Source organism: Scyliorhinus torazame, chromosome 5 (assembly GCF_047496885.1).
Source record: "Scyliorhinus torazame isolate Kashiwa2021f chromosome 5, sScyTor2.1, whole genome shotgun sequence".
Lineage (NCBI taxonomy): Eukaryota > Metazoa > Chordata > Chondrichthyes > Carcharhiniformes > Scyliorhinidae > Scyliorhinus > Scyliorhinus torazame.
This window is the reverse complement of record NC_092711.1, coordinates 164486861-164513867: the sequence shown is the minus strand read 5'-3', so window position 1 is coordinate 164513867 and position 27007 is coordinate 164486861. Positions and strand designations below refer to the sequence as shown.

The window sequence follows — 27007 nt, the reverse complement described above, 5'->3', positions numbered from 1 at the left end:
CCAGATTTTGGGCTCATTTTTGAAGATAAAATAAGAGATCAGGGGCGAAATTCTCTGTTATCGGCGGAAACTCCGCCAATCGGCGCAAAAAACGGCGCAAATCCCACTTGCGTCACGTCATAAAAATGGGCCGATAGTCTGCGGCCCGAAATGGGCTAGCAGCGACGTAACGGGATCCGCGCTTGCGCAGTGGTTCACGCCGTGCAGCGTCATACGCGCTGCACGGCGTGACGGCTCATAAGGCCGCGCAGCTCCCCCCCCACGCGACCGGAACAGCCGACCGCAACACCCGACTTGATGGCTGGCCGTCGCTCAGCCCCGAGGTTCGAGTCACGCGATGTGGAGGCGCTCCTGGATGCGGTGGAGCAGAGGAGGGACGCCCTGTATCCCGGGCACGGCCGCAGAGTTGCCCCACGCCACAGCCGGCGTCTGTGGAGGGAGGTGGCAGAGGCCGTCACCGCTGTGGCCCTAACACCACGGACAGGCACCCAGTGCCACAAGAAGGTGAACGACCTCGTCAGAGCAGGCAGGGTGAGCGTCCCCCATATCCCCTCTCCCCCATATTCCCCCCTCCCCCATATTCCCCCCTCCCCCATATTCCCCCCTCCCCCATATTCCCCCCTCCCCCATATTCCCCCCTCCTCCATATCCCCCCTCCCCATATTCCCCCCTCCCCCATATTCCCCCCTCCCCCATATCCCCCCTCCCCCATATCCCCCCTCCCCCATATCCCCCCTCCACCATATTCCCCCCTCCCCCATATCCCTCCTCCCCCATATCCCCCCCTCCCCCATATCCCCAAGTGAATCCAGCCCTAACCTTAACCTCTGCAATGCACGCGCAACCGATGGTGTGCATTCATATACCTGCCTAACACTGTTGCCTTTTACCCCAGCCACCACCCCCCCCCCCCCCCCCCCCCCCCCCCAGGAGAAGCGCGCACACAATAGGGAGCATGCGAGGACTGGAGGAGGGCCCGCTGATGAGAGGCGACTGACCGTACACGAGGAAAGGGCCCTGGAACTGGCTGGCAGACCTGAGGACCGGGAGGTTGCTGATGCAGAGGTCGGGGCCCCACGAGCAAGTGAGCCACCAACAGCCCGTCCCCATATCCCCCTCTCCCGTATCACCTGATCACTGCCTGATGTCTAACCATGCATGCTTCATTGTGTATCGCAGGACCAAACGTCCAGGCACCCATCCCCGCAGATGCAGACCGCCCGCAGGATGCCCCTCGGAGACCACGGGAGACGGAGAGACCCGAACCCTCCAGCATGCGACGCCCGCAGGATGCCCCTCGGAGACCACGGGAGACGGAGAGACCCGAACCCTCCAGCATGCGACGCCCGCAGGATGCCCCTCGGAGACCACGGGAGACGGAGAGACCCGAACCCTCCAGCATGCGACGCCCGCAGGATGCCCCTCGGAGACCACGGGAGACGGAGAGACCCGAACCCTCCAGCATGCGACGCCCGCAGGATGCCCCTCGGAGACCACGGGAGACGGAGAGACCTGGAGCAACAGGGAGACGACACCCCCGTCACGTGCGGGAGCGACCACCCAGCGATGAGGGGGGCAGCCACAGGCCCCCGTCACATCCGAGCCAGGACACCACTACCCAGGACACCACTATCCAGGACACCCCTACCCGGGACACCACTACCCAGGACACCCCTACCCGGGACACCACTACCCGGGACAGCACTACCCGGGACAGCACTACCCGGGACAGCACTACCCGGGACAGCACTACCCGGGACGGCACTACCCAGGACACCCCTACCCGGGAAGACGAAATACCGGACAGTGACTCAGAGTGGATGGGTGGAGACGAACCCCCACCCCAAAGTGCCATGGACTCAGAGTGGGACGAAGAGCACGACACAACGCCACTGCTGTCACCAACACCCTCCACCATCGCAGAAACACTCACCACGGTTGGGCACTTTAGTGATGAGGCGTCTGGTACACTCACTGGTGCGCACAACACAGCCGTCCCGGTACAGCAGGTGGAGGTAGGAGCAGCAGAGGGACCGGGCGGTCGGAGGGCAGCCCAGGCCAAGCGAACATCTGCCGCCCAGATGGATCCCGGGTTCCTGCAGTTACCACACCCACACATAGATCCGATGCAACCACCGATACGGAGACGAGCGAATAGGGTGACGGGTGGCTTGCGGCGGCTGCGGTCGCAGGTGGAGGAGTCCACCCGCGTCCAGGAGCTGGGAGTGGTCCCGGTCATGCGTGCCACCCAGGCTGACACCGCACGGGTGGCGTCCGCGGTGGAGGCAATGGGTGCGACGGTGTCAGACATGGGGAACGGTTTGCGAGGCCTGGGGCCTTCCGTGCAGGCGGCGTCTGTGGCCCAGGAAATGGCTGCCCTCTCACAGGAGGCCATGAGCCAGTGCCAGCGCCAGATGGCAGAGGCGCTCAACGCCATAGCCCAGTCTCAGCAGGCCATGGCCCAGTCTCAGCAGGCCATAGCCCAGTCTCTGCAGGCCATGGCCCAGTCTCAGCAGGCCATGGCCCAGTCTCAGCAGGCCATTGCTGAGGGCATCGGCGCCAGTGGCCATGTGCGAGCTGGCGTCGCACTGTCGCAGACAGGGTTCGACAACCGCCTGGGCTCCATGGCTGCAAACCTGCAGACCCCTGTCGATACCAGCACGGGCCTCCAGGACTGGCAGCGCCAGATGTCGGGGGCGCGTCGGATGGCCAGTCCGTTCGCATCCCCCACCCATGTAGAGGCCTGGGGGCCATCGGGCACCCCGAGGGAGGAGGAGGTGGTGTGGTCCGTCCCGGCTCCCTCTGTAGGGGAGGTCCCGGTACACCGCGACACCTCGGACTCCCCCCCTTCCGTCCCAGGTGCATCGGGTGGGCAACGGGCAGGACAGGCTGGCAGCTCGCCATCCCAGTCGCCCGGGCCGCAGCCTGGCCCATCTAGGCCAGGACGCCCCAGGAAACAGCCGCCAAAGGGATCCAGTGTCAGAGGGCAGGAATCACAGGAGTCCACCTCCAGTTCTGCTGTACCGTCTGGGGAACCACGTAGACGTAGTCAAAGGGCCCGTAAGGCCAAACAATTAGACACTGAGTAAGTTGGCACGGGTGCAGGGCACAGATGAGTTTTAGGCGCTAGGGCACGTGCATGAACTCCTTTGGTTATTAAAGTCAATGTTACACCTACCGAAGCTGCCTTTGTGCTCTGTCCAAAGTGTGCGGGGGTGTCATGTACGTTGAGCGCAAGTGTGTGTGTGAGGGGTGGTCTTACCTCAGCCCCAGGTGAGTCTGCCCCCTTCCCCCTGGGCCGCCATCAACATCCCCCGGGCAGAGGACGGGACCGTGCGCTGCAGTGTCACAGCCGCATGCAGGGATGGTCCGGGTGGATGGTGGTACTGTGGCCATGGGTCAGACATAGTCCAACGATGTAGAGCCAGGAGCTCATCGGAGGCGGGTTGTCATCATTCTCCATGGCCTGCGATAGACACGCGTCCACCCGCAACTGGGTGAGCCCGGCCCGTTGTGCCGCCGGTGAATCGGCAATTGGGAGTGGGGGGGTGGTGTGCATGCGGGTGGGGTGTGTGGGGTTGGGGAGGGGGGTGAGGGTGCTGGGTGGGTGGATGGGTGGGGGGTGTGGGTGGTCGGCTGTTGTCATGGTGTGCGGTCTGTGGCCATACTACCCGATTCCCACGCCCATCTAGTCAGTGAAGCGGGCGTCTATCAGTCTGTCCCGTGCCCGCTGGGCCAGCCGGTAACGGTGGACAGCCACCCGTCTGTGTCTACCCCGTCTGCCCTGACCATTGCCCCCATCCCCCTCATCTGGGGAGGACTGGGCCTCTTCCTGCTGCTCCTCCACTCCGCCCTCCTCTGCCTGCGGCACATCGCCCCTCTGCTGGGCTATGTTGTGCAGGACGCAGCACACCACAATGATGCGGCCGACCCTATCTGACCGATACTGGAGGGCGCCCCCAGAGAGGTCCAGGCACCTGAAACGCATCTTCAGCACGCCAAAGCACCTCTCGATCACTCCCCTTGTCGCTACATGGGCATCATTGTAGCGGTTCTCCGCCTCATTGCGTGGCCTCCGTATAGGCGTCATCAGCCACGATCGCAATGGGTAGCCCCTGTCGCCCAGCAACCAGCCCCTCAGCCGGGGATGGCGTCCCTCGTACATGCCGGGGATGGATGACCGCGACAACACGAATGAGTCATGTACACTGCCTGGGTGACGGGCGCAGACGTGCAGGATCATCATGCGGTGGTCGCAGACCACCTGTACGTTCATCGAATAGGTCCCCTTCCTATTAGTGAACACGGCCCTGTTATCTGCAGGTGGCCGCACGGCGACGTGCATCCCATCGATCGCGCCCTGGACCATGGGGAACCCGGCAACGGCAGAGAAGCCCACGGCCCGGGCATCTTGGCTGGCCCGGTCCACGGGGAAGCGGATGTAGCGGTGCGCCATGGCATAAAGGGCATCTGTCACTGCCCGGATGCACCGATGTCTGCGATATGCCGGACAGGTCCCCACTCGGTGCCTGGAATGACCCCGTTGCATAAATGTTCAGGGCCACCGTAACCTTGACGGACACGGGGAGAGGGTGTCCCCCGCCAGTGCCACGCGGTGACAGGTGTGCCAGCAGGTGGCAGATGTGTGCCACGGTTTCCCGGCTCATCCGGAGTCTCCTCCTGCATTCCCGGTCCGTGAGGTCCTGGTATGACTGCCGGGGCCGGTACACACGGGGCGCCCTCGGGTGCCTCCGTTGCCGTGGGGCCGCGACGTCCTCCTCCCCCTCCTCGTCCTGTCGGTCAGGTGTCCCTCCAGCCTGGGCGGCTGCCGCCTGCCCCTCTGCGGCAGCCTGCGCCGCCTCTCTGGCACGCTCCTCCTCCTCATCCAGGGCAACATACACATGAGCGGCTGCCACCACGGCGGCCAACATCGCTGGATGGTCTGAAAACATGACGGCCTGGTGGGGGGGAGGGGAACGACGACATGTCATCATTGCCCATATCCCCTCCTCCCCCCAGCCAGGTGGCATGGACCGCATGGGTCCAACTGTTGGAGGCTGGCACCTGGCCAGGTGGACCAACTCATTTGCCCTCCCATCACCCACCCCGGCACGGACCCCCCCCCCCCCCCCCAACCTCCACCCCGGCACGGACCCCCTCCCCAACACCCACCCCAGCACGGACCCCCCCCCAACCTCCACCCCGGCACGGACCCCCTCCCCAACCCCCAACCTCCACCCCGGCACGGACCCCCCCCCAACCTCCACCCCGGCACGGACCCCCTCCCCAACCCCCAACCTCCACCCCGGCACGGACCCCCCCCCAACCTCCACCCCAGCACGGACCCCCCCCCAACCTCCACCCCGGCACGGACTCCCTCCCCAACCCCCAACCTCCACCCCGGCACGGACCCCCTCCCCAACACCCACCCTAGCACGGACCCCCCTCCAACCTCCACCCCGGCACGGACCCCCTCCCCAACCCCCAACCTCCACCCCGGCACGGACCCCCTCCCCAACCCCCAACCTCCACCCCGGCACGGATCCCCTCCCCAACCCCCAACCTCCACCCCAGCACGGACCCCCCCTCAACCTCCACCCCGGCACGGCCCCCTCCACAACCCCCAACCCAGCACGGACCCCCCCCCCCAACCTCCACCCCAGCACGGACCCCCTCCACAACCCCCAACCTCCACCCCAGCACGGACCCCCCCCCCAACCTCCACCCCGGCACGGACCCCCCCCCCAACCCCCAACCTCCACCCCGGCACGGACCCCCCCCCCAACCTCCACCCCAGCACGGACCCCCCCCAACCTCCACCCCGGCACGGACCCCCTCCCCAACCCCCAACCTCCACCCCGGCACGGACCCCCTCCCCAACCCCCAACCTCCACCCCAGCACGGACCCCCCCCCAACCTCCACCCCAGCACGGACCCCCCCCAACCTCCACCCCGGCACGGACCCCCTCCCCAACCCCCAACCTCCACCCCGGCACGGACCCCCTCCCCAACCCCCAACCTCCACCCCAGCACGGACCCCCCCCCAACCTCCACCCCGGCACGGACCCCCTCCACAACCCCCAACCTCCACCCCGGCACGGACCCCCTCCCGGCACTCCCCCGGAGCCCAGCCTACTCTAACCACCCCCCCCCCCCCCGCCGCACACACACACAAGCCGAGACACACCTCTCCTCAGGCAATCAGTCTGCGGCCACGCCATTTCCTGCCCAGAGCCAACCCCCCAGGCCGTCACTCACCTCCTCGCTGGTCGGCGTGAGCCTGGAGCACCGGGTCACGCCGATGAAAAGGAGGTTTGATTCACGTCGACGTGAACGGTCATCACGTCGACGGGACTTCGGCCCATCCGGAAGGGAGAATATCGGCAGGCCGAAAATCGGCTGCCTTGCGCAGACCCGTGACATTCTCCGCGGCAGCGGCGCCATTAACGCCCCGCCGACTTTTCTCCCTTCGGAGACTTCGGCGGGGGCGGGATTCACGGCGGCCAACGGCCATTCTCCGACCCGGCGGGGGGTCGGAGAATGACGCCCCTTATCACTCATATAGTTGCCAAAATAAGTGTAACCCTGAGGATTGGAAACTTGTTTTAGTATTTACAAAGGAGGATCAAGAAACTCAAAGAGAAAATAGAATACGAGAGCAAACTGGCTAGAAACATAAAAAAACGATTGAAAAAGTTCCTATAAAATGTGAAAAGGAAAAGATTCGCAAAGACCAATGTGGGTCCATTCCAGGCAGAGACAGAAGAGTTTATGATGGGGAATAAGGAAATTACAGCGAAACTAAACAATGTGTGTCTGTCTTCACAGAGGAAGATACAGAAATTGTCCTAAAACACGAGAGAACCAAGGGACCAGTGAGCACGAGGAACTGAAAGAGATTAGTATTAGTGAGAAAGTAATACTGGAGAAATTAATGTGGTTGAAAGTTAATAAATGCCCAAAAGCTGCTGCTCTCCATCCCAGAGTGTTGAAAGAGGCGGCTGGAGAGATAGTGGATACATTGGTGATCATCTTTCAAAATTCTATAGATTCTGGAATGGTTCCTGCAGATTGGAAGGTAGTAAATGTAACCACACTATTTAAGGAGTGAGAGAGAAAACGGGGAACCACAGACCCATTAGCTTGACATCAGTAGGAGGGAAAATGCTACAATCTATTATAAAGGATGTGATAACATATGAATTAGGAGCTGGAGTAGGCCACTCGGCCCCTCGAGCCTGCTCCACTATTTAATAAGTTGATCTGATTGTAACCTCAATTCCACATTCCCCCCGATAACCATTCGTCCCCTTGCTTATCAAGAATCTATTCAACTCAGTCTTCAAAATATTCAAAGACTCTGCTTCCACTGCCCTTTGAGGAAGAGAGTTCCAAAGACTCCCAACTCTGAGAGAAAAAAGTTCTCCTCTGCCTTAAATAGGCAAGTTGTTACTTTTAAAGTGACTCCAATTTCTAGATTCTCCCACAAGAAGAAACATCCTTTCCACATCCACCCTGTCAAGGCCCCTCAGGATCTGATACGGTTCAATCAAGTCACCTAAACTCCATCGGACACAAGCCCAGCCCGTCCAATCATTCCTCATAAGACCAGCCTCCAATTCCAGGTACGAGTCCAGTAAACCTTCTCTGAACTGCTTCCAACACATTTACATCCTTCCTTAAATGATAGCAAGACTATACACAGTGCTCCAGATGTGGACTCATCAATGTCCTGTATAACTGAAGCACAACCTCCCTACTTTTGTATTCAATTCCCTTTTTGTGATTCATGCTCTTGGACACCCAGATCCCTCGGAGTCTCAGAGCTCTACAATCTCTCACTATTCAGATCAGAAACTGTTTTATTCTTCTGGCAACATGGACAATTTCTCATTTTCTCACATTATTCTCCATTTGGCAGATCTTTTCCCACTCACATAACCTACCTCTATCCTTCTCCTTATGTCCTCTTCACAGTTTACTTTCCTACCGATCTTTATACCATTGGAGCATCAGAGCAGGAGTTGGCCATTCAGCCCATCGATCCTGCGCCGCCATTCAATGCGATCATGGCTGATCATCCATTTCATGGTAGCACACTGGTTAGCACAGTTGCTTCACAGCTCCCGGGTCCCAGGTCCGATTCCCGGCTTGGGTTACTATCTGTGCGGAGTTTGCACTTTCTCCAGGTGTCTGAGTGGGTTTCCTCCCACAGTCTAAAGATGTGCAGGTTAGGTGAATTGGCCATGCTAAAATGCCCTTAATGTCCAAAAAGGTTGGGTGGGGTTACTGGGTTACGGCGATAGGGTGGGGGTGTGGACTTTGGTCGGGTGCTCTTTCCAAGGGCCGGTGCAGACTCAATGGGCCAAATGGCCTCCTTCTGCCCTGTAAATACTATGATCCTATGATTCAATGTCTTTTTCCCCACACTATCTCCATATCCATATGGGTTATTGATATTTAGAAATCTGTCAGTTGCGTGGCACGGTTGCCCAGTGGTTAGCACTGTTGCCTCACGGCACCAAGAACCTGCGTTCGATCCTGGCCCTGGGTCACTGTCCATGTGGAGTTTGCACATTCTCCTAGTGCCTTGTGGGTCTCAGATCCACAACCGAACTTGATGTGCAGCATTGGTGAATTGGCCACGCTCCACTGCCCCTTAATTAGAAGAAAATAATTTATTAAACAAAAAAAAAAGAAATCTGTCAGTCTCTGCTTGAAACACACTCAGTGACTGAGCTTCCACAGCCCTCTGGGGTAGAGAATTCCAAAGATTCACAACCCGAGGAGTAAAGAAATGTCTCCTCAGAGACCCGTCCTAAGTGGCTTCCCCCTTATTTTGAAATTGTGTTCCCTGGTTCTAGACTCTCCAACCAGGGGAAACTGCTCACCTGCACCCACCCTGTCTATTCCTTTATGGATTTTGTAAGTTTCAATGAAATCCCCTCTCATTCCTTGAAACTCGAGAGAAAAGAGGCCTAGTTTCCCCAATCTCTCTTTATAGGACAGTCCTACCAAACCCGGAACAAGTCTGGTGAAACTTTGTTGCTGTTCCTCTGTGGCAATACCTTTCCTAAGGTAAGGGGAGTAAAACTGCACACATTACTCCAGCTGTGGTCTAAGCATTTCATAATGATCGATGTCATTGAGGCACGTTGCCTGGTTCTTCTTTGGCACCGGTATGATGGTGGTCTTCTTGAAGCAGGTGGGAACCTCAGAACGGAGGAGGGAAAGGTTGAGGATGTCCGCACATGATCTGGGTGCATGGCAGGGACTCCCGTCAGGACCTGTCGCTTTCCGAGGCTTCACTTTCAAGAAGGCCAATCTGACTTTGGAGGCTGTGACGGTGGGCATGGGCGTGTCCAAGGCTGCTGGGGCAGATGACAAAGGTTTGTTGGTTTCCTGCTCGAAATAAGCATAGAATGCATTGCGTTTGTTGGGAAGGGGTGCACTGTTGCAAAAGATTCTACTCGGCTTTGCTTTTTAGCGCATTATGTTGTTTACGCCTTGCCACAATCGATGAGAGTCCATGATTCTCGCTTAGTCTGGACAACTCTTCTGTTGTCTCTTGGTATCCCTGTTGGCTTTGCAGAGGTTGTACCTAGATTTTTTTGTACAGGTCAGGGTTGCCTGACTTGAACGCCTCAGACCAGTCGGGAGTGAATCTCCCGATTAAGCCATGGTTTCTGGTTGGGTAACGTACGTACTACCTTCTTTGACACACAATCTTCTACACACTTGCTGATGAAGCCTGTGATGGTGCTGGCATACTCGTTTCGGCTAACTGCCGAGTTCTTGAATATGGACCAGTCACGTAGGAGCTCTTTTGCCTCAGACCAGCATTTGCACAACCTTCTTAACCGGATTTTCCCGTTCAAGTTTCTGCTTGTACGCCGAGAGAAGGAGCGCCATCTTGTGGTCCGATTTTCCGAAGTGCGGTCAGGGGATGGATCATCAGGCGCCCTTGATGTTTGTGTGGCAATGGTCAAGGATGTTGGGGCCCCTGTCGGGACAGGAGATGTGTTGGTGGAATTTTGGCAGTACACACTTGAGGTTGGCCTGGTTAAAGTCCCCGGCCACGATGAACAAGGCCGCCAGGTATTCTGTTTCATTGTTATTTATAGCGGTTACAATTCATCAAGCGCCTTCTTCACTTCCGCCTGGGGTGGGATGTAGACCGCCGTGATGATGGCAGAAGTGAACTCCATGGAAGGCCGTATGGATGGCACTTCACAGTCAGGTATTCCAGGTCCAGGGATCAGTAGTTCCCCAGGGTCGCCACATCCGAGCACCAGGTGTTGACGAGGAGACAAATCCCTCCACCCACTCCAGGTTCAGTCCTGGATGTGATTAACAGCAGGAATAACAGCAGAATCTAACCCATCATCACTTGTGAACCCTTTGGTGTCTCAGCGTGTTGGACGACTGAGTGAATCCCTCCCCAGTGAGAGCAGGTGAATGGCTTCTTTCCAGTGTGAACTCGCTGATGTCTCCGCAATGTGGATGATGTTTGAAACCTCTTTGTCGCAGTGAGAGGAGCTGAGCGGTCTCTCCTCAGTGTGAATGCACTGGTGTTCCATCAGTACCCAAGAGCTTTGAAACCCACTCCCACAGTCGGAGCATTTAAAAGGGTCTCTCATTGGTGTGAGTGACGTTGTGGCTCAGCAAGTGATGACCAAGTGAATCTTTTCCCAGTCGGCGAGGTGAACGGGCTCTCCCCAGTGTGACCTCGCTGGTGTCTCCGCAAGTTGGATGAGGTACTGAAGCTCTTTGTGCAATGAGAGCAGCTGAACGGTCTCTCCTCAGAGTGAAAGCGCTGGTGGGACATCAGTAGCTGAGAGCTTTTGAAACCCCTCTTGCAGTCAGAGCATTTAAAGGGCCTGCTCTTGGTGTGATTGACATTGTGTTTCAGCAGGTGGGATGAATGAGCAAATCCCTTATCACACACAGTGCAGATGAACGGCTTCTCCCCGGTGTGAACTCTCTGGTGACTCTGCAGGTCGGACAACTGAAAGAATCCCTTCCCACAGTCAGAGCAGGTGAATGGCATCTCCCCGGTGTGAACTCGTTCGTGCCTCCGCAGGCTGCTAATGTTAGTGAATCCCTTTCCACACTGAGAGCAGGTGAAAGGCCTCTCTCCAGTGTGAACTCGTTCGTGTTTCCGCAGGTTGCCAATATAATTGAATCTCTTTTCACACTGAGAGCAGGTGAATGGTCTCTCTCCAGTGTGAACTCGTTCGTGTCTCCGCAGGCTGCCCATTTCAGTGAATCCCTTTTCACACTGAGGGCAGGTGAAAGGCCTCTCTCCAGTGTGAACTCGTTCGTGTCTCCGCAGGTGGCCAATGTTAGTGAATCCCTTTTCACACTGAGAGCAGGTGAATGGCCTCTCCCCAGTGTGAACTCGTTCGTGTTGCCGCAGGCTGCCAATGACATTGAATCTCTTTTCACACTGAGAGCAGGTGAAAGGCCTCTCTCCAGTGTGAACTCGTTCGTGTTGCCGCAGGTTGCCAATATAATTGAATCTCTTTTCACACTGAGGGCAGGTGAAAGGCCTCTCCCCAGTGTGAACTCGTTCGTGTTGCCGCAGGCTGCCAATGTTAGTGAATCCCTTTTCACACTGAGGGCAGGTGAAAGGCCTCTCTCCAGTGTGAACTCGTTCGTGTGTCCGCAGGCTGCTAATGTCAGTGAATCCCTTTTCACACTGAGAGCAGGTGAAAGGCCTCTCTCCAGTGTGAACTCGTTCGTGTCTCCGCAGGTTGCCAATGTCAGTGAATCCCTTTTCACACTGAGGGCAGGTGAAAGGCCTCTCCCCAGTGTGAACTCGTTCGTGTCTCCGCAGGCTGCCAATGTCAGTGAATCCCTTTTCACACTGAGGGCAGGTGAAAGGTCTCTCTCCAGTGTGAACTCGTTCGTGTGTCCGCAGGCTGCTAATGTTAGTGAATCCCTTTTCACACTGAGGGCAGGTGAAAGGCCTCTCTCCAGTGTGAACTCGTTCGTGTTTCCGCAGGTTGCCCATTTCAGTGAATCCCTTTTCACACTGAGAGCAGGTGAAAGGCCTCTCTCCAGTGTGACTGCGTTGATGCCTTTCCAGCTCGCACGGGGCTCTGAATCCCTTCCCACAATCCTCACATTTCCATGGTTTCTCCATGGTCCGGGTGATCTTGCGTCTCACCACGTTGGATGATCAGTTGAAGACTCGGCCACACACAGAACACATGTACAGTCTCTCCCTTCTGTGAATGGTGTAGTATTTGTTCAGGCTGTGTCACTGGTTAAAGTTCTTTCCACAGTCAGTGCTCTGTAACAGTCTCACACGGGTGTGTGTGTGTGTCTCAGTGCTTTTCCAGACACACTGATGTTTAAAATCTCTTGAAGCAGACAGAATAGACAAACATTTCTCCTACTAGATTCAAAGGCCAATGATCCCAAGAATTGAGTGACTCAGTCAGTTCTTGACGTGATATTTAGTTTGAGAGCTCGGCCTCAAACTCCTCTTGTTCGAACTTCCTGCAAACAGATTTTACAACAGTAATCATTGTTAGTACAGGATAGAAACTCAGAACAGACAATTCTAGTTTCTATCGAACATTCTTTCCTCTCTCTTTCCCTGAAATACTCTTAATCTCAATCCCACACACTCTCCCTCCATTCTCACTCTGCTGTAGCTAATATTCCCCCTCCCAATTCTCCTGAAGGTGCCGATTCAGGCTGATTGACAAATCCAAGCTCACTGCTTCCTACCCTGGACAGAGAGACCTATATTCACTTACTTTCCCTCCCAATTTTCCTGAAGGTGCTGATCAACAAATCTAAACTCACTAAAACCTGTACAAGAGTAGAGAATCTCCATATAAATACATTTACTGATTAGAGATAGGGAAATTCTGAGGAAGAACTTTATTTAGTCATGGAGTGGTCATGACAGGGAACTCACTGCCCACAAGCGTTGTGGAAGTCGAGATGATCAATAATTCAAAATAATATATGAAGAAAATAAGCTTTCAGGGGAACAGGGATATCGAGGGGGAATGGCACTGACTGGATTGCTGTACAGAGAGTCAGCATTGACTTGAGTTCCCAAATGGATTCCATAAGTGCTGCAATGACTGTATCACTGGAAATATATAATGTAGGTAGAACTAATAATACATGTATTTCATTACAGAACCATCAATAATATATCTAATACATTCTATATAACACTAGATATATCTCTGTGCAATATAACATTTTTTAAAATTCATTTACGGGATGTGGGAGTCGCTGGTTAAGCCAGCATTTATTGCCCATCCCTAGTTGCCCTTCAGAAGGTGGTGATGAGTTGCCTTCTTGAACCGCTGCAGTCCTTGAGTTGTAGGTACACACCCTGTGCTGTCAGGGAAGGAGTTACAGGATGTCGCCCCAGCAACAATGAAGGAAGGGCGATATATTTCCAAGTCTGTCTGGTGAGTGACTTGGAGGAGAACCTCCAGGTAGTGGGGTTCTCAACTATCTGCTGCTCTTGGCCTTCTAGATAGTAGTGGTTGTGGGTTTGGAAGGTGCTGTCGGAGGAACCTTGGTGAGTTACTGCAGTGTATCTTGTAGATGGTATACACGGCTGCCACTGTTCGTCGGTGGTGGAGTGTTTGAATATTCATGGAATGTGGAGCAGTCAAGCGGGCTGCTTTGTTCTGGATGGTGTAGAGCAGCATGTTGGAGCTGCACTCAACCAGGCAAGTAGTGATTATTCTGTTACATGCCTGACTTGTGCCTTGTAGATGGTGGAAAGGCTTTGGGGGTCAGGAGGTGCGTTAGCCGCTGTAGCCTTTGGCCTGCCCTGGTGGCCACCATATTAATATGGCTAGTCCAGTTCAATTTCTGATCAATGATAACCCTCAGGATGTTGGTTGTGGAGGATTCACCAATGCTAATGTCAAGGGGCAGTGGTTAGATCCTCCTTGGTAGGAGATGGTCGTTGCCTGGCACTTGTGTAGCACAAATGTGATTTGCCACTTATCAGCCAACATCTGGATACTGTGCAGGACATGCTGCATTTGGACATGGACTGCTTCATTATCTGGAGTCATGAATGGTGCTAAAGATTGTGCAGTCATCCACAAACATCCCCACTTCTGGCCTTATGATGAAAGGTAGGTCATTGATGAAGCAGCTAAAGATGGTTGGGCCTAGGAGTGTGCCCTGAGGAACTCCTGCAGCTGAGATGATTGACCTCCAACCACTACAACCATCTTTTTTTGTGCCAGGTATGACTCCAACCAGCGGAGAGTTTCCCCCGATTCCCACTGACTCCAGTTTAGCTGGGGCTCCTTGATGCCATAGTCGGTCAAATGCTGCCCTGATACCAAGGGCAGTCACTCTCACCTCTGGCATTCACCTCTTTTGTCCATGATTGAACCAAGGCTGGAATGAGGACAGGAGCTGAGTGACCCTGGTGGAACCCAAACTGAGCGTCCGTGAGCAGGTTTTGCTGAGTAAGTACCACTTGATAGCGCTGTTAATGACCCCTTCCATCACTTTGCTGATGGTGGAGAGTATTCCGACAGGAAAGTAATTGGTTTGGTTTGTCCTGTTTACTGTTCCCTTTAATGTCAGCCATCTCCTGGGGAAACCAGCCCTTTAAATGTGAACATTAGGAAAGAGACCATAATTTTAGCCAGACAAATAAATGTGTCAAGCTGAGGGAGCAAAGGATGTCAATGTCTTTCAGAGAGAGAGACCTGGGCCAAGCTTTTCAGAGTCTGCACCCTCCCTGGATTGACTTCCTTTCCCTTCAGTTGCTGCAAGTGACCAATTGAAGGTGAGAATGAGACAAGAAATGGACAGGGGGAGAAAAGAAAGTGTTTTACTCACAGATGTTGGAGACAGGAGGACATTTCAGTCTGTGTGAAGCCCAATCTCCTTTCACATAAAGCCCGCGCTGATTGGAGGACCAACGTCCTTCCGGTCCTAACTCTATCCATTAGCCAACACCTCACAGGAAGGTCAGGGGCTGGGCTTTCCTCCACACATGCGCAGCTTCCCCTCACCCTTGGACATGCGCAGTACCTGATCACCCGCCCGTGCGGCGGATAGAGCGGGTTCCCCAGCGCGGGGGATTGTGGGAGCTAAGGCCGACACTGTCCAAACTCCTGGGGTGAAAAGTGGAGGAGGCTTGGGCGGTTGTGTGCGAGCTTGGTGTCCGCCCTCGGGCCGATTCGAAAGGCAGGCCGCCTCTGGGAGCTTCCTGGATGGGGTGAAACAGCAACTCGGCGCCCATTGCTCCTGGTCCCCGAGGGAAGGGGAGAAGACCGGTTTCGGAGTACTGCGACCAGTCGTGTTTCAAGTCAGTGGTTGAGCTGCGGAGACGCTGCTTCGGACTGCGAGGTTTACTGTCGGCGGTTTTGAGTTCGCCCAATGGAGGACGAAGGAATGGAGGAAGGATGGCAGCTGGATAGGCTGCTGGAAGCGGCGGGTCGGAACCGGGAGTGGATACCCGATGGGCGGCCCGCGGCCTGCAGCCTGGGGTGGGTTGCTGCCGTTCCTGGGGTCTCCGGGGGTTCGGCCCCCCTGGACGCCCTGTGGGCGGTTGGGACTGACTCTGGGACTTTCCTCCCCGTTGTCGACTGTTGCCAACATTGGAGTGACTCTGGCTGCTGCCATTGGAGGACTTTGAGGACATGTTGTTCCTCGTGAAATTTCGGCAAGAGCGCCGGTGCTGTGTTATGGAACTTGCAAAATTAATGGACTTTTTCTGCAGACTTTTTCTATGTATAATGAGGGATTTGCTTTCTTGTTTTCCTTGCTTTTGTTTTATTTAGTAGCCTATAACATTTAACACATTTCGGTCCTCCGGAATGGTATTTAGTAATTGTGGTGGAACGCTGGTTAGTGCAGAACTGCTCTCCCTCCGAATGGTCCTGTGCCCTCGGGCGGGTCCAGGAGAGGGGAACCCTCTCTCCTCCGCCGCGCCCGGGTCTGGCTCTCCGGGGGGGTCTGTGCTCTCAGCCAAGGGGGGGCCTTTCCCCCGGGGTGTCGGCGGCAGGGCGGGGCGAACGGGGGTGGGTGAGCAGGGATTAGTGTTCGGTGATGGATTCTACCCCGTTAAACCATTTCTGGGGTAAATTAAGGCCTGGTGCCTGGTGATTGGGTTTTGATATGATACTGTTAAAAAGAATTGAGGCCCTGTGGGTCATATTTGTAACTGGAGCGGCCGTATTGTATCGGGGCCTTGTGCCTCGCGACTGCTTGTCTTTTGTGTTTAGAGTCGTTACCTTGAAACGTGCCTGTGTCGTGTGTTGTACTTTTGGGTTTTATTTCTCTTTTCTTTACTTTATTTTGGAGTGGTCGTATGGTTTCGGGGCCTTGTGCCTCGCGACTGCTTGTGTATGTGTTTGGAGGTTGATGCCTCGATGTAATTGTGCTTTGTGTCTCCTTGTTTCTTTTTACTTTTAAAACAGTCGTTTGGTTTCATGGCCTTGTGCCTTACGACTGTTCGAGTTATGAACCTGTTTGATTGTTACCTGAACTACACGTAGGGCCTGTGCCTTGCGGCTGGTTGTGATAAATGACTGGTTAATTGGTATTTGGAAATGTATCTCGGCCCTGCGCTTTGCAGCTGTTTGTGTTCAATGACTGTTACAACGTTGTCGTGAAATGTAATTGGGCCTGGCGCCTCGCAGCTGTTTTGTGGTCAGTGATCGTTTAATCGTTAATGTGAAGTGTAATTGGGCCTTGTGCCTTGCAGCTGTTTCGTGTTCAGTGACTGTTGAATCGTTAATGTGAAGTGTAATTGGGCCTTGTGCCCTGTAAATGAGTCTGTGTTGAAAATTGTGACGACATTAAAAGAGGTACTCACAGATGTTGGAGACACAGGAGGATGTTTCAGTCTGTGTGAAGCCCAATCTCCTTTCACATAAAGCCCGCGCTGATTGGAGGACCAGCGTCCTTCCGGTCCTAACTCTATCCATTAGCCAACACCTCACAGGAAGGTCAGGGCTGGGCTTTCCTCCACACATGTGCAGCTTCCCCTCACCCTTGGACATGCGCAGTACCTGATCACCCGCCCGTGCGGCGGATAGAGCGGGTTCCCCAGCGTGGGGGATTGTGGGAGCTACGCCGACACTGTCCAAACTCCTGGGGTGAAAAGTGGAGGAGGCTTGGGCGGTTGTGTGCGAGCTTGGTGTCCGCCCCCAGGCCGATTCGAAAGGCAGGCCGCCTCTGGGAGCTTCCTGGATGGGGTGAAACAGCAACTCGGCGCCCATTGCTCCTGGTCCCCGAGGGAAGGGGAGAAGACCGGTTTCGGAGTACTGCGACCACTCGTGTTTCAAGTCAGCGGTTGAGCTGCGGAGACGCTGCTTCGGACTGCGAGGTTTGCTGTCGGCGGTTTTGAGTTCGCCCAATGGAGGACGAAGGAATGGAGGAAGGATGGCAGCTGGATAGGCTGCTGGAAGCGGCGGGTCGGAACCGGGAGTGGATACCCGATGGGCGGCCCGCGGCCTGCAGCCCGGGGTGGGTTGCTGCCGTTCCTGGGGTCTCCGGGGGTTCGGCGCCCCCTGGACGCCCTGTGGGCGGTTGGGACTGACTCTGGGACTTTCCTCCCTGTTGTCGACTGTTGCCAACATTGGAGCGACTCTGGCCGCTGCCATTGGAGGACTTTGAGGACATGTTGTTCCTTGTGAAATTTCGGCTGGAGCGCTGGGGTCATGATGTGGAACGTGCAAAATTAATGGACTCTTTTTTTTATGGACTTTTCTATGAGTACTAAGGGATTTTGTTTTCATGTTTTCTTTGCCTTCGTTTTCTTTAGCAGCCTATGACATTCAACTCATTTCGGGTTTCCTTGAAATGGTAATTAGTAATTGTGGTGGAACGCTAGTTGGTGCGAAACTGCTCTCCCTCCTAATGGTCCCGAGCCTTTGGGCGGGGTCCAGGAGGGAGGAACCCTCTCTCCTCCGCCGCGCCCGGGTCTGGCTCTCCGGTGGTCTGTGCTCTTAGCGAGGAGGGGCCTTTCCCCCGGGGTGTCGGCTGCAGGGCGGGGTGAACGGGGGTGGGTGAGCGGGGATTAGTGTTCGGTGATTGATTCTATCCTGTTAAATCTTTTCTGGGGTGAATTGAGGCCTGGTGCCTGATGATTGGGTTTGATATGACACTGTTAAAATGTATCGAGGCCCTGTGGGTCATACTTGTTTCCGAAGCGGCCGTATTGTATCGGGGCCTTGTGCCTCGCGACTGCTTGTCTTATGTGTTTAGAGGTCGTCACCTCGAAATGTACTTGTGTCTTGTGGTTTTTTTGTTCCTTTTTTCTTTGGAATGGTCGTTTGGTTTCGAGGCCTTGTGCCTCACGACTGTTCGTGTGATGCGACTGTTCGATTGTTACTTGAACTATGTGTAGGGCCTGTGCCTTGTGGCTGGTTGTGATAAGTGACTGGTTAATTGGTATCTGGAAACGTATTTCGGCCCTGTGCCTTGCAGCTATTTGTGTTCAATGACTGTTCCAACGTTATTGTGAAATGTAATTGGGCCTTGTGCCTTGCAGCTGTTTTGTGTAAAGTGACTGTTTAATCATCAATTTGACGTGTTTAATCGTCAATTTGAAGTGTAATGAGGCCTGGAGCCTTGTAAATTGGTTTCTGTAATAATTGTGACGACAATAAAAGAGTGACTCACAGATGTTGGAGACAGGAGGAAGGTTCAGTCTGTGACGTCCAAGCTCCATTCACACAAAGCCCGCGCGGATTGCCTTGGAGGACCAGAGTCCTTCCGGTCATCCAACCCTTCCCATTGGTCAACGCCTCAGCAGGAAGGTCAAGGGTGAGCTTTCCCTCGCACATGCGCAATCTCTGCTCTCCCTCAGACATGCTCAGTCCCGGGGTGGGGAGAGGGGAATCACCGAGAGACTTCTTGTTCTGGCCGCAGCCGGTTGCCTGGAAACCTTGTCTCGAGGAGGGGAACAATGAGTGAGGCGGAGGAAAGTTGTTGACCAATGGGAAGAGTTGGTGAACCGGAAGGACTCTTCCACCATCCAATTAGTTTCCCGTTTTCTGAATGCGGAAGCTGGACAATGAGCAAAACTGGGGCCTCACACAGACTGAAAACTTGTTTTTGTCGCCAACATCTGTGAGTAAAACACTTTCTTTTCTCCCCCCTTTCCATTTCTTTTCTCATTCTCACCTTCAATTGGTCACTTGTAGCAACTGAAGGGAAAGGAAGTGAATCCAGGGAGGGCGCAGACTCTGCAAAGCTTGGCCCAGGTCTCTTCTTTCTCTCAAAGACATTGACATCCTTTGCTCCCTCAGCTTCACACATTTATTTGTCTGGCTAAAAGGATGGTCTCTTTCCTAATATTCACAATAAAGGGCTAGTTTCTCCAGGTGATTGGTATTAATTTACTGTCCCCTTAAATGTCAGCAGACAGGCATGTCTTATATGGTACACATCAGATATATTATTTATGGTTCTGCGATAAAGTGCAATCCAGTCATCTCTTCCCTTGGAGGGTTATTAGTCTCTGGATTTCTCTTCCACAGGGACCAGTGGGGTGTGGAGTCATTGAATATATTCACAGATGAGTTGGACAGATTTTTAATAAATTGTTTTGTTTTAAATCATTTTTAAACAATGAATGCAACAGAGTAACAGAAAAAATCGTGGCAAATGGGTACAGAGCGGAACAAGAGATATTGCCAACATACATCTAAGCAACACATTGCAGAATTAATTTGGAACAGGATATTTGAGGGAGCAGAGCCTCGAGATGAAATGCCAGATTAATTGAAGAACCAGTTTACAGGTTAAAGTCGTGAGTGGGGAAAGAGGGTAAGATTATATAACAATTCAGTTTGTAAACCCCAAAATATTACAAGCAGACTAACAGCATAATCAAATTAAAATGAATAACACAACACGGATAACATAGAACTATAGTGCAAAAGGCTATTCGCCCCTTCAAGTCTGCACTGAGTCGCAGAAAAAGCATTTCACTGAGGCCCATTCCCCATCCTATCCTCGTAACCCGTTGCATTGATCATGGTCAACCCACCTAACCTACACATCTTTGATACTAAGGGGCAAATTAGCGTGACCAATCCACTTTCACTGCTCATCTTTGGACAGTGGGAGGAAACCGGAGCACCCGGAGGAAACACACGAAGACACGAGGAGAATATGCAAACTCCACACAGACAGCCACCCAAGGCTGGGATTGAACCTGGGTCCCCGGCGCTGAGGTAGCAGCACTAATCACTGTGCCCTACTCCCGGCCTAAGTTGAATTGAATTCACTCATGGAAAGCCAGGAGGAGCAAGTCAGTCAAATGTAAGAGTCCCATCCTTTACCCAATGCATAAGACTCAGAATGAATCACGGACATTAAAAATTGCATGGAGATGCATTCCATAATCAGCCTATGCTGGTTTTGGATCGAGAGAGAACTGACTGGTCTGCTTCTGTATTGAGCCAGATGAATGTTGGCTCCATCCTAACCCAATCCCTTATGAACCTAAGACGAGAGGCCAATTGATGAAGCCTGATTTTCGGAAGACCATACCCTCCCTTATCTTGGTGATTGGAGCTGAACAAACATTTTGTTCCAGGTAGAGTTATAGATGTTTACAGCATGGAACCAGGCCCTTCGGCCCAGCTTGTCCATGCCGCCCAGTTTCTATCACTAAGCTAGTCCCACTTGCCAGCATTTGGCCCATATCCCTCTATACCCACCCTGCCCATGTAACTATCTAACTGCTTTTTAAAGGACAAATTTGTACCTGCCTCTACACTGCCTCTGGCAGCCCATTCCAGAAGTTCACCACCCTCTGTGTGAAGAATTTTCCCCTTTGGTCTCTTTTGTATCTCCTCTCACCTTAAACCTATGCCCTCTAGTTCTAGACTCCTCTACCTCGGGGGAAAAAATGTTGGCTATCTTCCTTATCTATGCTCCTCATTATTTTATAGACCTCTATAAGATCACACCAAACCTCCTACACTCCAGGGAAAAAAGTCCCAGCCTCTCCTTATAACTCAGACCATCAAGTCCTCGCAGCATCCTGGTAAATTTCTTTGCACTCTTTCGTGTTTAACATTATTCTTTCTATAATAAGGTGACCAGAACTGAACACAGTATTCCATGTCCGGTCTTACCAATGTCTTGTCCAATTTCAATAAGACATCCCGACTCCGGTATTCAATATTCTAACCAATAAAACTGAGCATACTGAATACCTTCTTCACCACCCTGTCCACCTGCGACTCCACCTTCAAGGAGCTATGAACCTGTACTCCTAGATCTCTTTGTTCTGTAACTCTCCCCAACTCCCTACCATTAACTGAGTAGGTCCTGCCCTGATTTGATTAATTTCCCTAACAACTCTGGTTGACAGTAGTATAGGCAGCATCTGCAGAGGGTACAACAGTCTGGGCAACACATTTTAATGAAGGGGATCCTCCCTCACCATGAAATCGGAAGAGCCGACCACCGGGCAAGGTCCCACCTAATAGTCACCATCAGCTGTGGAAAGTTGGCCCCATAAAGCCGTCATTGATCGGTTGGGGCTGGTTTAGCTCAGTGGGCTAGACAGCTGGTTTGACATAGACATAGACCAAACAGTGCAGAAGGAGGCCATTCAGCCCATTGAGTCTGCACCGACCCACTTAAGCCCTCACTTCCACCCTATCCCCGTAACTCAATAACCCCTCCTAACCTTTTTGGTCACGAAGGGCAATGTATCATGGCTAATCCACCTAACCGGCACGTCTTTGGACTGTGGGAGTAAATTGGAGCACCCGAGGAAACCCAAGCAGACACTGGGAGAACGTGCAGACTCAGCACAGACAATGTCCCAGCGGGGAATCGAACCTGGGACCCTGGCGCTGTGAAGCCACAGTGTTATCCACTTGTGCCACCATGCTGCCCCTAGGCTGCAGAACGAAGGTCCTTTGTCAAACAGGCCAAGTATTTGCTCGGCTTATTCCCAAACTCGTACAACTTCGATCTCACTAACTTTCAACTTTTCTCGGCTTGCTGAGTAAATAGGGAGTTCAAAGCCACTCTTGCTGCGTTAACCTCCTTCAGCAGTAGCTTACTCGGGCCCTCCATATGATTCTCTTCCACCATCGCCAAACAAGCCTCCAGAGGCTGCTGGTTCTCCAGCATCCTGCACCTTTTATTAGCAGTGTAAGAAATGATCAGCCCCCGAGCATAAACCGTAAATGTCTCCAACAAAATGGAGAAGGAAATACAAGGAGTCGAGTTAACCAAAATGAAGAACTCAAACTCGTCCCGAAAGTGCATAATAAATGAACTCAGGGAGGCTCCAAACCTCCACATTCTCGACCTGGGGGTGAGCCCTCGAGCAAAAACTCCAGGGGAAGGTCTGCGATTACGATGATCCCTGTGGTGCAAGTGGACACCAGGTGTAGGATCGTCCTCGGCACAAAAAAGGTTGTCGATTCTAGTCTGACATTGCTGGGGGCTAGAAAGAAGGTAAAATCTCTGCTCCTCGGGTACAAAGTTCTCTAACCATCCACATAGCCCACCTTCTCATGGTTATGATCCCGGACCAGACCCCAACAGTGGCTCGGATACTGGGCACAAACCCCAATATTTTATTTGTGTTTTGTCAGACTGTGAGGAAAGGATACCTCACTCCAGGAGTGATTTCACACAAAATGGGGCCATGCTATGTGAAAACAAACTTTATTATTGACACAATATTCAAATATATAACATCACACCAGAAAACAGCTGACAATTAGCCCTTAAACAATGCTAATCAATACAGTGAATACAGTAACCCTTAACTGCTACCTTTATCCCCACTCAAACAGCAAAAACACATCTCAGCTCTCAATCCACCGTTAAACACAGTTAGCCCTCAGCAATACCTGCTTTACACAGATGTTCTTTGAGAAAGAGAGATCTTGTGTCACCGCTTTAAAGACAAGATCTCAAACCTGTCAGAACCATGAAGAAACTTGGGAAGCTGTTTCAGCTTGTTTCAGCTCACCTTCTAACGACACTCTTCTGAACTGCTTGGAAAGAAACTGCTCATCTAGCGACAGACATATATTTTCAATTGAACTGAGATGCTTGACCTCTGCTCACATCTTGAACTAATTCTCAACTAAAAGACTGCTTTGCTGCAAAAAGCCTAAAACCGTGGCTCCTCCCAGTACTGATACCATCTTACCAAGCTGCAATCTAATTAACTCCACAGGGAATCCCCTTCATCCAAACAACATTCCATTAGCCCACACTTTTTATGATGCTGTAATTACACCTCTGGCTGCAAAACTTAGTTGTCCTTCAAAATAAATAAATTTAGAGTACCCAATTCTTTTTTTCCAATTAAGGGGCAATTTAGCGTGGCCAATTCACCGACCCTGCACATCGTTTTACATTGTGGGGGTGAGACCCACGCTGGCCTAGGGAGAATGTGCAGACTCCACATGGACAGTGACCCGGGGCTGGCATCAAACCCAGGTCCTCGGCACTGAGGGGCAGCAGTTCTAACCACTGCGCCACCGTGCTGCCCCGGCAATGAATTTAAAGACAATGTGGTGAAACTTTGGGATTCTCTACCCCAGAGGACTGTGGAGCCTCAGCATCAAGTATTTTTAGACCGAGAGTGATAGGTGTCTCGATATTGAAGATATCGAGGGATATGGGGGATAGTGTGGAAAAATGGTGCTGAGGTCAATCGGCCAATGATCCCATTGAATGGTCGAGTCGGCTTGATGGGCTGAATGGCCGACTGCAGCTCCTATTTGTTATGATCTGTGACCTGGACAGGAAGCAGTGAGCAGGGATCTGTCAATCAGCCTGAATCAGCACCTTCAGGAGAATTGGGAGGGTGAATATTAGAGACAGCAGAGTGAGAATGGAGGGAGAGTGTGTGGGATGGAGATTTACAGCTTTTGGGGAACGAGAGAGAAAAGAATGTTCCAGAGAAATTAAAATAATCTGTTCTGAATTTCTGTCCTGTACTGACTCTGATGTCTTTTGTAAACTCCTTTTACAGGATGTTAAAAGGAGAGGATTTACAGACAGAAATCTCAAACATCACGTCTGGATCTGACAGAGTCACTCGGTTCATCGATCATTAAAACTAGGAGAAATGTTTGCCAGACCTGTTGACTTCAACAAAGTTTAACCATCAGTGTGACTGGAAAAGCCCCGAGACACACACGCCCGAGTGAGAGTGTTCCAGAGCACTGACTGTGGAAAGAGCTTTAACCAGTTACATAATCTGAAAAACCATTGCACCATTCACAGCGGGGCGAGACCGTACACGTGTTCTGTGTGTGGACGAGGCTTCAACTGATTGTCCAACCTGGAGAGACACGAGGAGACCCAAAACATGGAGAAACCGTGGAAATGTGGGGACTGTGGGAAGGGATACAGAGTCCCATCTGTGCTGGAAATTCACCGACGCAGTCACACTGGGGAAAGACCATTCATCTGCTCTCCGTGTGGGAAGGGGTTTAGTCAATTATCCCACCTGAAGTCACACCAACGAATTCACACTCGGGAGAGGCCGTTCACCTGCTCTCAGTGTGGGAAGGGATTCACTACGTTATTCAGCCTGAAGTCGCACCAGCGAATTCACACTGGGGAGAGGCCGTTCACCTGCTCTCAGTGTGAGAAGGGATTCACTACGTTATTCAGCCTGAAGTCGCACCAGCGAGTTCACACTGGGGAGAGGCCGTTCACCTGCTCTCAGTGTGAGAAGGGATTCACTACGTTATTCAGCCTGAAGTCACACCAGCGAATTCACACTGGGGAGAGACCATTCACTTGCTCTCATTATGGGAAGGGATTTACTGACTCAAGCAGCCTGCAGAGACACCAGCGAGTTCACACTGGGGAGAGACCATTCACTTGCTCTCATTGTGGGAAGGGATTCACTGACTCAAGCAGCCTGCAGAGACACCAGCGAGTTCACACTGGGGAGAGACCATTCACCTGCTCTCAGTGTGGGAACGGATTCACTCAGTCAAGCAGCCTGCAGAAACATCAGCGAGTTCACACTGGGGAGAAGCCGTTCACCTGCTCTCAGTGTGGGAAGGGATTCTATGTTTCCTCGTCCCTGCTGAGACACCAACAAGTTCACAATTGATTAGTGATGGATTCTGCTGTTATTGTTTCTGCTTCAATTACATCCAGGACTGCATTTCGTTCTCTCTTCTCTTTCTCTCTCTCAGGGATTCTGAGACAGGAAAAGTGATGCAACCTGTGGCTAACAAGAAAAGTTAAAGATTCCATTAGATCAAAGGAAGAGGCTCATAAAGTGGCCAAAATAGTAGTGAGTCTGAGGATTGGGAACTTGTTTTAGAATTCATCAAAGAAGGACCAAGGAACTGATGAAGAGAAAATAGAATGAGAGCAAACTGGCGAGAAACATAAAAACCGACAGGAAAAGCTCCTATAGGAATGTGAAAAGGAAAAGATTAGCAAAGACCAATGTGGGTCCATTCCAGGCAGACAGGAGAGTTTATAATGGGGAATAAGGAAATGGCAGAGAAACTAAACAATGTGTGCCTGTCTTCACAGAGGAAGATACGGAAATTGTCCTAAAAACACTGGAGAACAAGGGACTAGTGTGCAGGAGGAACTGAAAGAGATTGGCACCACAGGGAACACAGTCCATTCCAATGAGAAACGTGGCAGATTTGCCGGATTCACGATTGACACTCAGGAGGCTGACAAGCTGCAGCTGCACAAACACACTTCACTCCCCACCACCATCCCAGCCAACAAGATGGCAGTGAGGAGAGTGGCACTCCGCTTTACGACACCGAGCTTGAGACCCTGCTGGACGCCATGGAGGAGAGGCGGGCAACCCAGTACCGCGGCCCGGGAAGGAGGCTGCCAGCTGCCACCATTCATCGTGCCTGGGTGCAGGTGGCAAAGGCAGTAACCTCCGTGAGCAACACCGTCCAGACAGGCCAACAGTGCTGTAAAAAACTGTACAACCTCCTCGGGGTGAGTGGCAGCACTGTGCCTCTGGCACCAAACCCGTCCCATGCTGTTCCTTGGCTCCACCCAAACAGATTTCACATTTTGTATTCCTGATCTGAGATCCTCCCTTATTAATGTACTGATGCCGTCCCTTATCAGTGCAACACCACCTCCTTTTCCTTTTTGCCTGCATCATCAGCAAACTTAAATGACCATATCTTCAGTCCCATCATCCAAGTCATTGATATAAATTGTAAAAGATTGACTCCCCAGCACTGATCCCTGTGACACACCACTCGTTACATCTTGCCAACCAAATAATGACCTATTTATGGTTAGTCTCAGTTTTCTGGTAGCTCGCCAATCTTTCACTGTGAAAGACTGTTCTGGAGTTAAAGGCTGCCAGATTGGGAAAAGAAAAGAACTGAACCCTCAGGAATCACTTTGGACTGATACTTTTAAGGTGTAGGTTTCCTACAAAAATAATATTTAGTTAATGTTGCTTCTAGTTTGTTTGTTGCAGTAAAGTTATAAAACCTTATGTCCTGTCATGTGGTCCTTTAATTTGTTGACTGGGGATTTGATTTTTGTTTTGAAGTTACTGATCTTTACAGAGATCCCAATCCACAAGTTTTGTCTCCCATTTGAGCCTCGGGCACCTTTCTGTCTCGTTATTGATCGTGTCAATGACAGCCAGGCAACTGAGCTGAGGGCTGAATTTAGCTGAGAAGAACAGGGCCTGTGCCCCAGTTGGGAATCTGCCATGGGTGTCACACTAATAGAGGACTGACTGGGAAATCAAGGGATGGGGATGATCAGGGCTGATGGTGTCTTGAACCCAGGGTTCAGTGCATGTGTCCAAAGTGGGGAGTCACAGGAACAGGCTACAGAGGAACCAAAGAGAAACATTTGGGTCCTGAATATTGTAAACATCCTTTCATGGTTACTCTTTACTCTGGTTGTCTTTGATCCGTAAGTAATGTTCCGATATTATTTAAAACCATGTTCTATTTCATTAATAAACTTGGTTCATTGAAAATATTTGATTTTTGGTGGTATTTTTCTGCTTAACTTC

The 27007-nt window shown here is 52.4% G+C and overlaps 1 protein-coding gene and 1 long non-coding RNA gene across 2 annotated transcripts; one reads left to right on the top strand and one right to left on the bottom strand.

Moving 5' to 3' along the window:
* Window positions 1-6591: 6591 nt before the first annotated feature.
* LOC140420419 (uncharacterized) lies at window positions 6592-18738 on the bottom strand. Its single transcript, XM_072504428.1, has 2 exons — window positions 18646-18738; window positions 6592-12507 (listed from the first exon to the last, which is right to left on the bottom strand). Exon 2 carries the CDS (start codon window positions 12146-12148, stop codon window positions 10637-10639), a length of 1512 nt encoding a protein of 503 aa, XP_072360529.1. The 5' UTR covers window positions 12149-12507; window positions 18646-18738; the 3' UTR covers window positions 6592-10636.
* Window positions 18739-18946: 208 nt separating this feature from the next.
* On the top strand, window positions 18947-26973 carry LOC140420420 (uncharacterized). Its single transcript, XR_011946360.1, has 2 exons — window positions 18947-19095; window positions 23993-26973. It is a non-coding gene; the product is annotated as an uncharacterized lncRNA (long non-coding RNA).
* The last annotated feature ends 34 nt before the right edge of the window (window positions 26974-27007 follow it).

Coding starts and splice junctions, on each gene's coding strand:
- LOC140420419 (XM_072504428.1), bottom strand. CDS start 12,148: ATGGAGAAACCATGGAAATGTGAGGATTGTGGGAAGGGATTCAGAGCC.